The sequence below is a fragment of the Mesoplodon bidens genome (genome assembly GCF_964165515.1).
Source record: "Mesoplodon bidens genome assembly, chromosome: 1".
Taxonomy (NCBI): domain Eukaryota; kingdom Metazoa; phylum Chordata; class Mammalia; order Artiodactyla; family Ziphiidae; genus Mesoplodon; species Mesoplodon bidens.
In genome coordinates this window covers 48,943,869-48,960,756 of record NC_138176.1, presented here as the reverse complement: position 1 = coordinate 48,960,756, position 16,888 = coordinate 48,943,869, and the positions used below count along the sequence as shown (strand labels likewise).

General features: G+C 46.7%; 1 protein-coding gene across 1 annotated transcript in view; it reads left to right on the top strand.

Annotated features, from left to right (window-relative positions):
• The window catches only part of WDFY4 (WDFY family member 4), a 276,626-nt gene that overhangs the window by 78,534 nt on the left and 181,204 nt on the right, over positions 1-16,888 (top strand). The window contains exons 14-19 of the mRNA XM_081247758.1: positions 7,126-7,340; positions 8,528-8,622; positions 9,567-9,792; positions 10,207-10,283; positions 11,335-11,556; positions 12,197-12,375. Of these exons, the coding sequence (XP_081103884.1) occupies positions 7,126-7,340; positions 8,528-8,622; positions 9,567-9,792; positions 10,207-10,283; positions 11,335-11,556; positions 12,197-12,375 (1,014 nt within the window). The remainder of the gene's footprint in view (positions 1-7,125; positions 7,341-8,527; positions 8,623-9,566; positions 9,793-10,206; positions 10,284-11,334; positions 11,557-12,196; positions 12,376-16,888) is intronic.

The window sequence follows — 16,888 nt, the reverse complement described above, 5'->3', positions numbered from 1 at the left end:
TTGAAAAGAGCCATTTCCTTCAAAAAGGAAATTGGCAAAGTAGGAGTCTTGCTTTATTAAATTACAACACATTAGAGTTTTCAAATATGTTGAAATTCTGTGTTTCTTCTGCTCTTTCATTCTGACCCCATTCTTCCCCAAATATTTCTATTGTACCTGAGTGGAAAAGTCTCAGATCCTGGTCAAAATCCAAGTGACTTCTTAGGGTAGCCTCTTAAATAGAACAAATAGACATAATCTTGCATGGAGATGAAGAGCATCAAAAGGAAGCTACAGTGGACATAGAATGATGGAGTGGAAGTTAAAGTTGATAGGGTGAGCTCTGGTCCAATTATCTGGCGAGCTTTCCTCCAGCCCTTTACCATCATTATTTCTATGACTTAACATGGGCCACTTCCTGTCTCTGCACCTCAATTTCAGCTACTCAGATTTGGTCTAGATTACAGGGGTTGCAGACACAGTGTCTTGGGGCCAGAGTCGTAAAGTAAATGTGTAGGTGTAAACACTAAGGAGTGATGAGACCTGTGGTCATAGGGAAGTGTACTTGCCCTGCCTAGAGGTACTCACATCTAGCTAGGGGGAAACAAGACAAAAGCAAAGCCAAACTACCCCCACCAAGTAAAACACTTCTGTAGAGCATCAGTTTATGCCCCTTATGAGATACTGAGTTCCCTTCCTTATAATGAGTGCATGACTCAGTGTTAAAATCATGGGCTTTGAAGTAAGACCTGGGTTGGGGTGCCAGTTCTGCCACTCACTGGCTGTGTCACCTTAGGAAATTGATGTAACCTCTTCAGTCTCAGTATTCTCATAATAATGTTTTCCCATTGAGAAGAGTAGTGGGAAGTATAGTTCAAGTGTACTTAGGACTACCTGGCATGCAGTATGTGCTCTCATACCCCCTACCTTTCTCTTCTGGCTTTGGTACTCGATGTTCCTAGGATTCTGAGGCACAGTATATAAAATTTTAGAAATACAAAGTGGAAGGTAATACATTTTAGGTATATTTCCAGCTGGCATTATACAATTGATAAATTAATTGATAAATACAAATGATAATTAATCAGGAACCTTACTGATACAAGGTAAGAGAAGAAGACTGCAACTAAAAGGGATTAATATTCTGAAAACACTTGCATCCTTTAAGGAAAAGTACTTTCACAAATGCTGTTTCTGTTGACCCTCACCAAAAACGTACCAGTGAGGTAGGTATTTTCATTATTCTCATTTTAAAGCTAAGGAAACTGAGGCCCAGAGAAAGTAAATAACTAGCCCAAGTTTCCCATTAGTTAGTGCCAAATCAACATGAGTACCTACTTCTGGGTAGATATTTGTGTGCCCTGTGCCCAGATGATGAAGGAAGGGTAAATGCCTATTTGGAAGCTCAGAAGCAGCACACCGGGGCTGGAGTCACAGAATGCTTGGAAATGGATCTCTTATCTCTACAAGAGACTGTGGACTCTGCAGTCTTGTTTGAGGAATCTTCTCCCGACAATTTTGTGTGGAGATCTGCTAACAACAGCAACAACAACACATCTGTTTAAAAAGTATATCTTAAAAGAGTTGTGTCAGCAATTTACTTTGGCCAAAGCAATAGAGATACTTAGGGTAAGTTAATCCCTCCTTCTCTGAGCTAACCGAGGATGCCCACACCACAGCGGGGAAGGGTTCTGGCTGGAAGCTGATGTTGGGTCTCACGGAGCCCACTGCTCACCTGACCTAGCTGTTGTGGAGTGAGGGGGTGTGTGTCCAAGGTGATGGAAACTCTTCACAGATGTTTCAGGTTCCAGGCTGTGCAGGCATCCTCCTGGATGGATGTTTACAAGCTGGTTTCCCTAGTGATGTCCTCATGCTCCATCTCAGGGCTGACCAAAGGCTCAGGAAAAATCATTTCCCCTGCTGACCTGGCACTGTTTTCGTTATTCTTCAACACTCAGTTGGCACATCACCTTTTCTGACCACCTTCTCTGGTCCAGTGCACCTGCTATTTCCTAGACACCTTGTGCCCTTGTGCTTGCACTTACTGGGCAGCTATTGTGTTTGAGGCACAGGGATATGTGCTAGGGAAACAAGGATGAGGAGCCATTGTCTCTGGCAACAGTTCACAGTTCTTGGTAAATAGATAGATAGCTTGTCCTATTGTGGTGCTTATAATGATTCAAGTGTGGACACAGTGCTAGTTAGGAAGATCAGAAAAGTTTTCTTAGATGAGAGAACGTGTGAATTGTCTCTTTAATAAGTAAGACCTCAGCAAAGGGATGGGATTAGAAAGGACATTCTCAGCTTTGGGCATCAGTCAAAAAGGTTATGGCATATTCAACAAAGGGTGAGGATGTTACTGGGGTAGAGTACACGGTGGACCAAAGGGGAGGTTGGGAAGTAAAGCTGGAAAGAGACAAATATTTTATTAATATAAGATCCTAGGCTTCTGTAACCGGAAGTATTGGCCAGAATATGTATGTAATTCCTAAAAGAAGCAGAAGATTTAAAGCAGGCACCCACATGCATCTTGGTCTTCATTGCAAATCTATACAAGTACATCCAGGAAGCCATGCCTTTAGACATGGATTCTACTGATTCAATGGGATTTGGACCCTCTTACACCTAAACCAAGATCACAGACTCCCATGCCTATAAGGCCATGTGGGCACTGCAGACGAGTGTATTAGGCTGGTGGGGGCTGTGCACAATGGAAAGTTTATAAGTTTATATAAAGAGAGAGCTAATTCTAAGTAAGCAAAGAGAAAAACCACAGTGACTTGTCAAATAAAACACATCTTTACCTTGTCAAATAAAACACATCTTTACAAATAAAACACATATTTACCTGTGATATCCCAGAAGAGCAGAGGTCACTTGAAATGTATCATCTGTCTTCCAAAATCATCAAATAAAGAACATTTCAACCAAATTGGAATAAGTGACTAGTCCAAATTTGAGTAGCTCAGTGGAAGTCCCTAGTTCTTTCTATGTGTCTGGGGGAAGCAGATGCTGGTCATCTGATGGTTTTTAGTTAGGACTACATGATTAATGTCCAGAGGACACACTCTGGACTGATGTACTCATAGCCCACGCCTCCTTGGAGGGACCCACCCCACCAACACCCGGCCCTCATTGGGCTCTGGGACCACCATATTAATCTGGACCAGGAGAGAAAGTGGGGGGTGAGAGAGAGATAAAGAAGATTAAACATCCACAGATGGAAAAGGACAGACTTGAAGACTCAACTGCTAAGTGGAGAAGGCAGAAAACTCCTACAGGCGGCCCCACACATCTCTCTGTGATAATTTGCCTTGCAGGTCCAGCCTGCTGATGAACCTGAGCGCTTACCACTGAGTCCTAATTGAACCACTATCCCCTTCCTGCATTGGAAGTAATGTGCGTTAGGAAAATCAATCAATTTGTAGGGGGAGAAACCAGACTGGTTTCCTGCTACTGCTCATATTTTCACTAAAACCCCATTTTACTGGAACCAACATTGAAAAAAACAGCACATTTTATTCAAAACAAAGCAATATTGGTATTGACAGAGCTGCAGCGATAATGAGGACGATCAATTTTCCCTCCTCCATTATGGGGTATTGAGCAATTTTGGAGTAAACTTGTGACATCATTAGATAAGATCAGCATTTCTATTTCTCCCTTTTGAAAATTTTTTCTTTTTTTCTTTCTTTTTTGCATATTTAGATTTTAAGTATTCCTGCTCTGGTGAGGGGAAAAAAAAAAAGCAAAAACAACAACAAAAAGGAAAGGCAAAAGTCCCCAAAGCAATAAGTGAAGTGCTGGTAATAAAAATTGGAGATTGTAGACATTTCTTTTTAATTCTTATTAATAATACATTGTGTTGTTATTTTTGCATCTTATTTCATGCAGACTGTCTCCCCAACTCTCACCCCAAATTAAAAGACTGCAGTTACCAAATATTCCAAGTTCTGGGAGAGGCAGAGTTCTGGGCAAGAGGGTAGAAGTAGCTTTTCTGTTTTGAGAAGAGTGAAGAAGGAAGGCAGAGGTGTGGGCTCTTTGGATGTAGGAAGGGACACTTAGAGCATTGGAAGAAAGATTTGGGGAAGGGAGTCAGGAGGTTGGGGAGGTTTCTACATGGAAGAGCGTCTTAAAGTAAAAGACATGGAATTGTTTAGTGCAAATTAGATCTGGCATTTCTTTCTTCTGTTTCTGGTCCCTGTTGGGTTATACATGTCCCTCTAGCATCTCAGGCTGGCTGTGCAGATACCACAGTGACAGGGAAGGAGATTGTCTTCATCCATTCGGGCCACTATAACAAAATACCATAGACCAGGTGGCTTACAAATAACAGAAATTTATTTCTCACAGTTCTGGAGGCTGGCAAGTCCAAGATCATGGTGCTGGCAGATTCGGAGTTTGGTGAGGACCTACTTCCACACTCATGGCACTCTTCTCGCTGTGTCCTCACATGTTGCAAGGGAGGAGGGAACTCTCTGGGGTCTCTTTCCTAAGGCCACTAATCCCATTCGTGATGGCTCTGCCCTCAAGACCTAAGCATCTCTCAAAGGCCCCACCTCCAAATACCACCACACTGGGGGTTAGGTTTCAACGTATGAATTTGGTGGGGGGGAACACAAACAGTCCATTGCAGGGACCATGTTCTTTGAGTGATGAGGTCTCTTCTTGACATCAGTGATGTTGACAGAGTGACAAAATCCTACCTGGGAGCAGTCCCCCTGAAAACCATTCTAATGTAGTTTATATTTTAAACTAAAATTGAATAGTCTAAAATTTCAAGTCGAAAATATTACCGAAGATATTGTAATGATGGGAATTTCACTGAATGCCATCAGTTTGAGGCAGGAGCTATAGGCGTCATGCTTTTAGAAGGCGTGGGAGGATGGGAGGGTGAGCTGTGTGACCCCTTCCTTTTTTTTTTTTTTTTAAATATATTTATTTATTTATTTTTGGCTGCGTTGGGTGTTTGTTGCTCCATGCGGGCTTTCTCTAGTTGCGGCGAGCGGGGGCTACTCTTTGCTGTGCGCGGGCTTCTCATTGCCGTGGCTTCTCTTGTTGCAGAGCACAGGCTCTAGGCATGCAGGCTTCAGGAGTTGTGGTTGTGGCTCATGGGCTCTAGAGCGCAGGCTCAGCAGTTGTGGCACACGGGCTTCATTGCTCCACGGCATGTGGGATCTTCCCACACCAGGGATCGAACCCGGGTACCCTGCATTGGCAGGCGGATTCTTAACCACTGCACCACCAGGGAAGTCCCACCCCTTCCTTTTAAAAAAAATCTAGAAACTGATGACAAACACTGTAAATATGTTTCACCACACATTGTAATCCTTGAAACACATATGCTACAAAACTGTGTTCACAGCCTGAAGAAGAATGCCATCTTACAAATTTCTATCCCTTAGTGATACAGACATACTCTTGACCATCTCTGGGCAGGGTGGCCTCGAATAACTACATGCACAGGGAGGTAGGTGATGGTAGAGCAAGGTGATTCTGAGTGTTGGGTCCAGAGTCCCAGAGTAAGTGCCTTTATGGTGACTCCTGGCTTTACATTGGTAGACTAAGCTAGACATAACCTACATCACCATAGATCCCTTTTCTTGAAACCAGAGACTAGGGCCAATGTGTGCAATATGAAAAGCAGGCTAAGGTCTCCGCTTGGGTTCCCCAAAGTGGAGCCCAAGACAGGGCTACAGGTGCATGGGATTTGTGGAGGGAGGGACTCAGAAGAAGGGAGGTGAGGGAAGCAGAGTGGTGCAGGGGAAGGAGCTGAGTGAGGACATGCTATCAGCTGAAGTCTAGCTTCAGCCTGAGCCTACAGGGTGGGGCTTTCAGCATGAATTGCACCACAGAGGCTGAAGGGCATGGCTTCATTGGCTGTAGTCTGGGGGCGATGTATATGTGTTTGTATGTATGTGTGCACACTTTTATGTATGTGTGTACTTGCATGTATGTGTACATGTACACACATGTATGCGTGCATGAACATATATATGGGGGTTACATAGCAGGGCAGCTACAACTTAGGGGAGGTTGACCTCCACAGGAGGGGCAGCTGTGATGTGTACACTAACCTGGAGAAGGAGGTCTGGGTGGAGCCCACATAGCCTCCACTGCAGGAAAACTCCATTAAGATCTAACTGGTATCCTGGTCATTTCAGAGAGTCTTATACAAAGTAAAAGAAAATGTGGACAGTCTTAAGAGTTTTTATGAAGAAAATTCCACCCCCCCATTTATATATCCATGGAGGCTGGGAATTCCAGGGGTTTACCCTTTTATGAAGAAAGGAAGATTGTGAAAACAGTGTATTGTATTTGGCTCAATACTGACTGAGCTGATTCTATGCACTCTATCCTATGGGCTTCAAGGACATAAAGATAGTGAAGTGAGTTGAAATCTAGTAGGAGGAAGATAAGAGGCCAGCTGTCTGTGTGTCCGCATGTGCTTAGCACAGAGAGATGGACAAAGGATGAGGGGTGCAGGGAAGGCTTCCCCACTGGAGCCTTGACTTCAGGGGCTTGTATGAGCTGGTGTGGTTTGGCACGTGAAGACGGAGGGGGCTGCAGCTGCCACAGCCAACAGCCTGGGTGGGGCACCTCCTGCAGGCTGGCACTCCCAGGAGGATTCCACCTTCTAGGCTGGGGGCGCAAACTCAAACACAGGACTGTTGAGTGAGCGATGCCAGTGGGTAGGGGGTGAGTTGTGGGACCCGCCAGAGGGCATAGCCGCTGCCCAGCTCCCACTGCTTCTCGACGGACACAGGATGGCAAAGCAGCGTGACCAGATCTTTCCACCTTTTGAGAGAGGCCACAAGTCTGGACTTTTACGTGGAATCTCCAGGCTTTTAAATGTTAGCAATTCAGAAACGGTTTAAACATTGTGTGGGTCAAGCACATGTCTCAGGCTGATGCAGCCTCTCGCTTGCCAGTTTGCAGTCTGTTTTAAGCTGTCTACCTGTTTGGCAGCTCCTGTGAGGAGGCCACATCTGAGAGGCCCAGGACAGACGCGGTGCAGTAAGAACAGGCTGTGAGGGCTAGTCTCCTCGCCCCACCCCCAACTCAAGGCCTAGTGGGGAGCTTACCAAAGTGGCCCACGAAACATGCCGACCTCCAGGGCTCACTGCTTGCTTTGATTACTCTTAGCTTTCCAAGGAGATCCAGTGCTCCGTGGCCAGTCACATCCAGTCCCTGGTGAAGTCGGAGAAGAACCGTCAGGTCATGTGTGAGGCGGGGATGCTCAGGACCCTTATGACTTACTGCCACCAGGCTCTGACCACCAGCAGCAGCCCCTTGCACTCGGGGCTCATCAGGATTTTTGAAAAGCTTGCTTCCCAAGCCATTGAACCAGACGTGTTAAGGTACCGTGTGCTGCACGTTAAATGCTGCCAAGCCCCTGGCAGCCATGCGAGTGCACAGTGGGCAGTAGGAGTGCCCCCTCCCCCTTCCCAGCGATGGACACTGCAAGTCCAGGGAGGAGCCTTGGGTCTGCAACAGCGTGAGGCCCGCAGAGCGGACGTAGCCCCTCCCATGGAGCTGATGTTCTCGGGGAGAAGGTTAATAAGCAAAGGGTCCTGCAGACAATACAGAATAGCGCTGGATGGGGTGCTCAGTTCAGAGTGGGAGCTCTGAGGAGCTGGGAGGACCAAAGTCGGGAGATTGGGTATAAAGAGGGGGACTTCAAGGGAGTGGCAGTGGCTGAGGCCTGTGGCCTGTGCAGTTCACCAGACCAGGTGAAGATGCCCTGCTGAGAGGGGTGGAGGCTGTAGGGGCCTGACTGCCACGAGGCTAGACCATAGGGAGCTTAACTGGTGCGATGGGCCGCGACTGGGCTCCCTACAAGGACGGGGACAGAGGCAGCACCCTGTGTCCTGTGGGGCCTTCCCACTGCAGCCCCTCCATGAAGCCACATGTTTCCTGGAGAGCCACAGCAGGGAGGAAGATGCACAAGGAGGGGCAGACACAAAAGACAAGAAAGCAGAGGAAAGAAAGGCTCTAGGAGGGAGGTCAGGGTCTCTTAAGTACTTGTGGCCGGGCCACCCTGCCCTAGACAATGTAGGTGTAGGGAGGGTGGTACCCAGGGCCACAGGCCAGCTGGACCCCTGCTGACACACAGGACCAAGTGCAGGGGGACGGAAGGCAACCCCTCCAGCCAGCAGGCATGGGACCCAGGGGCCAGGCCAGCCTCTTTCCGCCTCTAGCTGTGGGGCTGTCAGACAAGGCCACCGTGCTTAGTTCAGCTGATGAGTCAATTCCATTAGAAACTTAAAGTATGACAAAGTTATTTTCCAACAAAACCCTTTTCCTCTCAAGGTCCTCACTGGTTAAGTCAAAAGCACTTAAATTCACCAGCTCTCTGGTCTGAGTGCCAGGTCAGGGATGCCCTGTTTCTGTATGGCCTGAGGAAAGGGTTTCCAGGCAGAGAGAGGAAGGCCTGGAGGGGGAGCCAGCAAGCTCTGGGACCTAGGACAGTGCTCAGATGAAGCTGGAGAAAATTTCTGCCTGCAAAATGTCTTCATTTGGTTCTCTTGTTTGTTATGATATTCAGACAGTTTCTAGGTTTCGGAATTGCTCCACCTCCATCGGCTGCAGCGAAAATCCTCAGTTCATCTCACGTACGTGGAGGGGACTCTGGATGCCCAGGTGAGGACAGAGGAAGGAATAGGGGCAGGATAATGGGATTTAAAAGAGAATATGCATTTCTTGTAAGGGATCCCTTACGACATATGGGAAGCAAACAGATTTAAAAATGATTTTGCCTGCTGTTCAGTGGAGCAAATGAGGAAAAAGCAGAAGGATCAGATCAGTGGTCCCCAGATAAAGACCAGATATGGAAGGAGGGAGACCCCTACCCCCATACAAGATGGTGATGATGAGTGTGTACTTGACCCCTTTGGGCCTGGAGCACGGAAACCTTCATGTCACAGCGCGTGTAGGAGTACCCAGCGCTGCCCCTGGGCAGAGGAACAGTGTCAGCTTTCTGCACAGCTCACAGCTCAGGGAGCAGTTAGGAGGTCAGGAGGACAAAGCATTGGCCTGTTACCTGGAAAGATGCTGGTCCAGGGAACCAGCTTGGAGAAAAGAAAGACATGGACATGCTGAATATAAGATTGCATAGGACATTGAGGCAAAGAGGCCCAGTTGAAAAGCAAGGATGGAGAGTCAGGCTTGAGCCGGCAGCCAGAGGCGGGAGACAGAGCTTTCGAGGAGACAGCCTGTTGTGAAAGAGAGTGTGGAGCCCAGAGAGCCAAGACGAAGCCGCGGTGAGCGACGGCCAATGGGGCAAGCCAGTGACAGCGGCAGAAAACCTGTATTGGAAAGGGGTGGGGGCCACGATAGAATTAAAGTGAGAAGAAGTTTCTAGGAGGAGCAGGTTGTCACAATAGTTCCGTGTTATCAAAATCAGCAGAGAGCCCAGGTGGGAGGGCCAGTGGAGGGCCCAGGAGGACACCCTCAGGGTTAGGAACGGCATGGTAATCTGCAGAGCCCTCCTTCAGGGCTGTGGCAGAAATATGGGGGCTATTGTCAGAAGAGGGGCAGAAATGGTTTGAGCAAAGACACAGCTCTTCTCCTGCTTGCTGCCCTAGGGTCACAGGCAGTGGCACCAGTGCCTGCTGAGGGTCCCCTGGACACCAGCCCTTGCTCAGCAGTCACACAGGCCCTCAGGCCCTCAGGGCCATCCCAGGGCTCAACCACCGCCCTTCAGACAGCACTGAGCCTCATCTCCATGACCTCCCCACGCAACCTGCAGCCTCAGAGGGCAGCCCTGGCTCCATCCTTCGTGGAATTTGACATGTCTGTGGAAGGTTATGGGTATGACAGGCTTTCATATACTTGAAATACACTTTATTAATTTCCCAGTGCCTTGGGTGAATTATAATATTGATTACAAAAGTGTAGTTCCCATCGTCTCTCACACTCAGCTGTGGAAAATGTCTGGGTCACGGACACCCTGTCTTCTCAGTGGCTTCTTAGAGGCAGTGTCCCCAGCTGTCTTGGGCCAGGACCCTCTCATTCCCCTGGTGTGTCTGCATTCTGGACTGCCCTCCCCTCTAGCCTCCGGAGCAGATTCCTTTCTTAGGGTCATGGTGCCAGCATCAGGTGCTTTCTGTCCTTGGGGCCTCATGGTCTAGGAGGGAGTGAGGCCCCTGCAGAAGGACAGAGGGGGAAACCTCACGCCAGAGGTTGGCTTGCGGTTCAATGATCTGAGACACTTTCCTGTTCCAGCTGTTTGTTTATTCCAACCCTGTCTACGGTGATGGGAACCAGCACTGAATACTCGGTCTCTGGAGGGATTGGGACAGGTAGGTGCTTCCCTGGGGGGTTAGCTTGCTGAGGTCCCCTCCCCTATCTGGGAGTAAGTCCTTGGGGAGCCTTGATTTCAGATTTCCACTTGGCATTTCCAGAAAGCGTGAGTCTTCCTCTTGGTCCCGCTTGTCCCGTTGGTCATACCTGCCTTGGGGCAGGGATGTCCTGTTCTCTGTGCATCCCAAGGGCCCAGCCCACGGCTCTGCACAGAGCGGGGGCTCTGTTAGCACTGATGGGCTCGGTGGGTGAGTTGGTGGCTGAGCCTGGCTTTGATGCATTTTGTCAGTGATTGACAGAGGCTGAAATGGACACCTCACCCCACCTTACGGCTCTCTCTAGAGAGGAATATGAGTTCTGTGTTGAGGGCCATCCAGTCTTTGGCTCACGTGGGGATCGACTGGGCCTTGGCATGCTTTGTACAGTGCTGCACTCAGCTGAAAACCAGGCACCCTTGTTAGGAGAGCCAGGGTCTGGGTTTCTATGGGAGGGTAGGTGCTGAGGAGCCGTTACATTTACGGCCCATCGGCGCAGGGTTCCAAGCCTGATTCTGCCCATTCGGTGAGGGCAGTGGGCCCTGCCTGTTCCGCCAACGCTGTTACAAGGTAGGAGGGCCTGGGTTTCCCTAGAGTGGAATATTCCCCAGGCAAGGCTTAGCCAAGCTAGGCTGGGGTCCTCTGCCCCACGTAGCACATGGCCTGGCTTTAGACCAGCTGACCCGTGGGCCACGTGATGACAGATCTCAGGGGTGTGCCACCTCTCCACTCCCTTGGCAAGGCAGCATGGAATAATAGGTGGGCCAGCATTGGAGAGAGGCTTCGAGGATCTAGGCTCAAGTCCTGGAGGGGATATGACTTATTGCTGCAAGTATGAATAAGGAGACAAGAGCATCCTCCTGCGTGGAGTCATTGTAAAATAGGTGTGAGTCGGGTGGGGCACAGTGCTGGCACACAGTAGGGCCACCCCTGAGCTGAGTCAGAGCCACAGTGAGTCTAGACAGGCTTCCACAGCAGGACAAAGCCTAAGGGCGTGCTTGTGTTCTGACCCCAGGCGCTGCCAGGTCCTTCCCTCCGCCAGGGGGCCTGACCTTTTCCTGCTGGTTCCTGATCAGCAGGCACAGCTCAGTCACGGAGGGCCACCCGCTGCACTTCCTGACCGTGGTACGCCACCTGGCCAGGACCGAGCAGCCCTTCGTCTGCTTCTCCGTCAGCCTCTGCCCAGAAGACCTCTCCTTGGTTGTGTCTACGGAAGAGAGAGAGCTTCAGCCCCTGGGTAAGGTTTCACCCATGCTTCGAGAAGTGCGGCTAAGTCAGCGGCTCTTGGCCCAAGAGCCAGGGGGACCGGTCCTCCCTCAGTTGTACAGGTGGCTGGTCCTGGCTCTGCCTCAGAGAGCTCAGCTCGGCTCTCCAAGCTCACCTGCCTGCGATGGCCCGAACTGGCCTGAGATGGCCAAGGCCAGGGTATTATGGCCACGCCTGTTCTTGTGTGCCCCATTTCATAGTGAGACATTGACACTGGAAGGCCCAGGGTTTGGCTTGGCATCCTTTACACACAGCGCAGCTGCCTAGGCTCCTTCCCTCGCAGGTATTCGCCACCCTATGTGCATCGCTGTGGAGGCAGCAGTCTAGTGAGGGGTAGACCCTGCAGCCTGACTCCTGGGCTTGAACTCTGGCTCTGCAACCTTAGGCAAGTTACCTAACCTCTTTGTGCCTCAGGATGGTAACATGGAAATCACGATAGTGCCTACCTCAGTGCCTGGCACAGAGCAGGAGCTCCAGCAATGACAGCTGCTGTTGTCAGTATTCTATGGCGGGGGAGCTCGGCACTGGCTCCATGGGCACAAGGCCCCCTTCTGCTGGGTTGCTGCTCTCTGACACTGCAGGTGAGATCTGGTGTTTGTGTTCTCTTCCAGATGTCATGGAACCCGAGGATGACCCTGAGCCTTCTGCGGGACGCCAGCTTCGGGTCAGGTGTGGCCAGCTGCTGGCCTGTGGTCAGTGGCACCACCTGGCTGTGGTTGTCACCAAGGAGATGAAAAGGAATTGCACCGTTTCCACCTATCTGGATGGACAGGTCATCGGCTCAGCCAAGGTAAGATGGTTTTCCCCAGCTGTACTTGCCCCCATGGCCATGCCTCCCTGCCACACTACCCTAGAGTGGCCTCAGTTCAGTTCTTTGCTTTCTTTTGGCAGCAGCGTTGGTATCTAATGAAACCCCCTTGCTGTCCAGAACACCTCGCTGAGCTCAGGCATAAAAAGAACATCTTTAGATGATGGTCACACAACCAGGGCAGAAACTAAAACATGGAAATAAGAATAGTCGTGACAGTTATGATTATAAGAATAATCATAAGAGAATACAAATCTCCAGAGTGAACAAAACAAGGCTTCTCACATTTTAAGGTGTGAATTCCCCAGGGAGGTCTGAGCAGGACCCAAGGTTCTACTTTTCTAAGAAGCTCTTTGGTGAATCTAATGCAGCCAGTCTGCATGCTACACTTAGCAGCAAGACACAAGGACTTGCAAAGACACCAACATGTCTTGCCAGATTTAGAGTAAGAATGATGAGGAAAGGATGGTCCCCTGCTTAGAGATGGTAATAGAATGTGAACACATAGCTGGAGGAAGCGTCTCGTCACTGTCATTTAGAGACACCTGAGGTCCTAGGGCATAAGGGAGAGGAAGCTGGGAGATGAAGACCTGGCAGGCGTGCTCCAGCGACCACTGTCAGAGGTCCCCAAAGAAGCCAGAGACAGAAGAACCCAGAAGACCACAGAGAGCCGGTGCAGCCAGATTTTCACCCAGGTTCCAGAGACAGCATCTCAACCTAGGCTACATTCTTGAATCTTTTGGGAAGTCTTTTAAAAGTTCTCTTGCATGGGCTATGCCCCAGATTAAATAAAGCAGAATGTCTGTGAGTGGGGTAATTTGGTGATGTTTTCAAAGTTTCCCAAGTGATTCCAATATGAAGCCAGAATGGAGAACTTGAGATTAATAGGGTTTCCCATTTCAATAGTTTGACATTTGGGGCCCGATCATTCTTTGCTATGGGGTCCTATTCTGTGTATATTAGGACACTTAGCAGCATCTGTGCCCCCACCAAAGATGCTATAGCATCTCCTTCTGCCCAGCTGTGACCACCAAAAATGTCTCTAGACATTTCCAAATGTCTTGGTGGGGGAGGGCAAAATCACCCAGGTTGAGAATCATTAGGTTAGAACAGCCTAAATTCTGTGGAACACCTGAAGATGAATTTGATGCTATCTTCTGGTAAATGTCTTATCAAAAAAAGCAGGGGTAACCAGAAAGATTCACCAGGAGCATGACAAAGGTCCTTCAAAACATAAAGTTAACTTTTTTCTTAAATCATTAACAATTCCTTCCCTCCCTCCCTTCCTTCCCTCATTAAATATTTATTGAACACCTACTAGGTGTTAGGAATTGTCCATGCCTACCAGCCAAATACCTCCAGGAGCATGCATATAGTACAAAACAAGAGTTACATTTATTAAGCTTGCTGTAGCAAGAGACTCCTTACCCCATTGGGTAATAAGGACTTAGGAGGAGCTAATAGGATTTGGGCTCATTTTAGGTGATTTTGGGGGAGGGTTCGAAGAAGTGGAGGTCAGTCTGTTCTGACTTGGGTGCTGTCAGAAAGGCAATTTGGTGTCTGTGTATGTTCAGAACTTTTTTTCAGGAGGTAGGAGGAATGGGGCAGGGCTTGAGCTGTCAGTGGAGAAGGAGCAGTGGTCACTCACGTTAGCCAGGGTGGAAAGTGTGGTCACATTTGTGGTTTCCCAGTGTCTTTGTTTTTAATCTGTTTAGGCATAATTACAGAGTGGACTAGTTTTGGTCCTCTTTCACAGAATATGTTGGCATTCTGTCTTGTTTCATAGAATAGGTTGTGTTCTGTGAAATAGATCATGTACCTTGAGGCTCAGAGGCTTGTCCTATTGATATCTGGAACTTGCTTGCACCTAGCACAGGACTGGCATACAGAAAGCATGCAATAAACACTTGATGAATTGCACTGAATTTATAGCCGCAAGGAGTAACATGGACTGGCTGATGGTATTGTTTAGTAAATTGGTACATGGATGAACATCCAACCCTGTGGGACCAGCTAAACCAGATTTAGTCAGCAGGGAGGTTGGAAGTGGTATGATGCTATGGGAATATGCCAGAATATGCCATGGAGAATGGCCAAGGGCCAAGTCTGACAGAGTTGACTTTCCAAGATGATTTCAACAATTCCGGTCAGAATCAGCAAGTGAAATTTAATCGGGATAAACATAAAGGTATGTGTTTAGACGCAGGTCACAGTTGGGCAAGAACAGAATGGGCTTTGGTTGGGGATAACCTAGTGAAAGAGCTGTTCTCAAATGTTAGAGCCTTTGGTTTTATTTCCAAGGGAAGTCAAGTTCAACTGTGAAAGGTGGGGAGTGTGTTAACAGCTTGAATTGAGCAAAATGATTTGGGAGCAATCTGAGACATCTTATGTCTATAAATCAATCCGAATAGTGCAGTGAGTATACACCGTAGGAATCTGAGAAGAAGGGGACAAGGTGGATTGGAGGGGTGGGGCACCTTTGTCATGTGGGAGAAAAAGTCTCTGCCTAAAAGGATGGGAAAGGGGAGAGAGAGCACAGTAGACCTCACTCTAGGTAGGCTTGACAGCTTGGAAAAACTTGGTTTGTTTTTATTTGAAAATCTTATTTAATTGGTAAGGATAAAAAGAATATTTCTGAAATTATATAACCTCTCATTTAAAAAATATGTATTTATATACATATTCATGTATAATTTTGTAGTCGTTATAAAAATAATATAAACACATTTTGAAATAACTGAAAAATAAAGAAGAAAGATTACCTACATTCCTTCTACCTTACCATCATTTATAGTTTCTTTCAGTTTTTATTCCTTTAATAAAATAGTTGTGACTTTATTGTATAAAACATTTTATATACTACTTAGTTAACACTATCATTTTAAAATGTTTTATCTACATGGGCTATGAAACTATTATTTTTGAATTTCTGATAATCTGTTAACTATTTCTTTTATCGAAATTTTTGAGAAAATTGTAGGCTAACATTTAGTGGTAAGAAAGAGAGGAATCTTGTGTACCTTTCATCCAGTTTACTCCAATGGTAATATCTTGCAAAACTATAGAATATCACAGCCAAGATATTGACATTGATACAATCTGCTAATTCATTCAGATTTCCCCAGTTTTACTTGTACCCGTGTGTGTATTTAGTTCCATACAATTTTATCACATTTGTATGTTCTTGCATCCACTGCTCCCACCAAGATACAGAACATTTCCATCACCACAAGGGTCTCTTTTGTTGTATTTTTATAACTACCACCACCACCCACCCACACCTGCTCCCAATCCCTGTCCCTAAACTTGGCAACCAGTAAGCTAAAATGTTGTCATTTAAAAGATGTGGTTATATCTATGGAATCATACAGTATGTGATATTTAGGATTAGATTTTTATTCAGCGTAATTCTCTGGAAATTTATCTTAGTTGCTGTATGTGTCAGTAGTTCATCCCTTTTTTATTGCTGAATAGTATTCCATACTACTCAGATATGGATATATAACCATTCACCCATTGAAGGACATCTGAGGTGTTCCCAGTTTTGGGATGTTACAAATAAAGCTGCTATGTACATTTATGTACAGGTTTTTGTGTGAGCTTAAGTCTTTATTTCTCTGGGTTAAATGCCTAAGAGTCTAATTGCTGGGTCCTGTGGTAAGTGCATGTTTAGTTTTAAAAGAAACTGCCAAAATATTTTTCCAGAGTGACTGTGCCATTTTACATTCCCACCAGCAATGGATGAGTGGTCCCATTTCTCTGCATTTGGTGATGTCACTCTTTTTTAGTGAGCCATTCTGATAGGTGGGTAGTGATGATATCTCTTGTTTTTAGTTTGCATTTCCTTTATGGCTAATGAGATTGAACATACTCTCATGTGCTTATTTGCAGCTTGTATATCCTCTTTAGTGATGTCTTATGCACGTGTTTCACTCATTTTCTAATTGGATTGTTTGTTTTTTACTGTTGAATTTTAAGAGTTTATCTAAATATTTTAGATACCCGTCCTTTGTTAGATATGTAATTTGTAAATAATTTCTCCTAATCTATAGCTTGCTTTTCATCCTTTTTCATATGGGATTTTGCAGAGCAAAAAAGTATTTAGTTTTCTTGTGAGCAGTTACAGTTTCTGCACGTTCTTTGTTAGTGTATAGAATGCAATCGATCTTTGTGTGTTGTTCATGTATCCTGTGACCTTGCTGAACTCAGGTATTAGTTCTAGGAAGTATCTTTTTTTGGGTAGATTCTTTGGACTTTGCTACATGGACATAACATCTGCAAATAGAGACAGTTTTATTTCTTCCTTTCCAGTCTGTAATTATTTTTAGTATATAAAACTTAATTAAGGTACCAATATTGGACATTTAAGTTCTTTGTGAAATGACTGGGAAGAAAAAGATGAACCTTTTAGTGGCACTTTATATTTCTTACTAAATTTGTTTCCAAAGGCACAGTGTCAGTTTTTTACTCCCACCAGCATTTTATAAACTGTTCT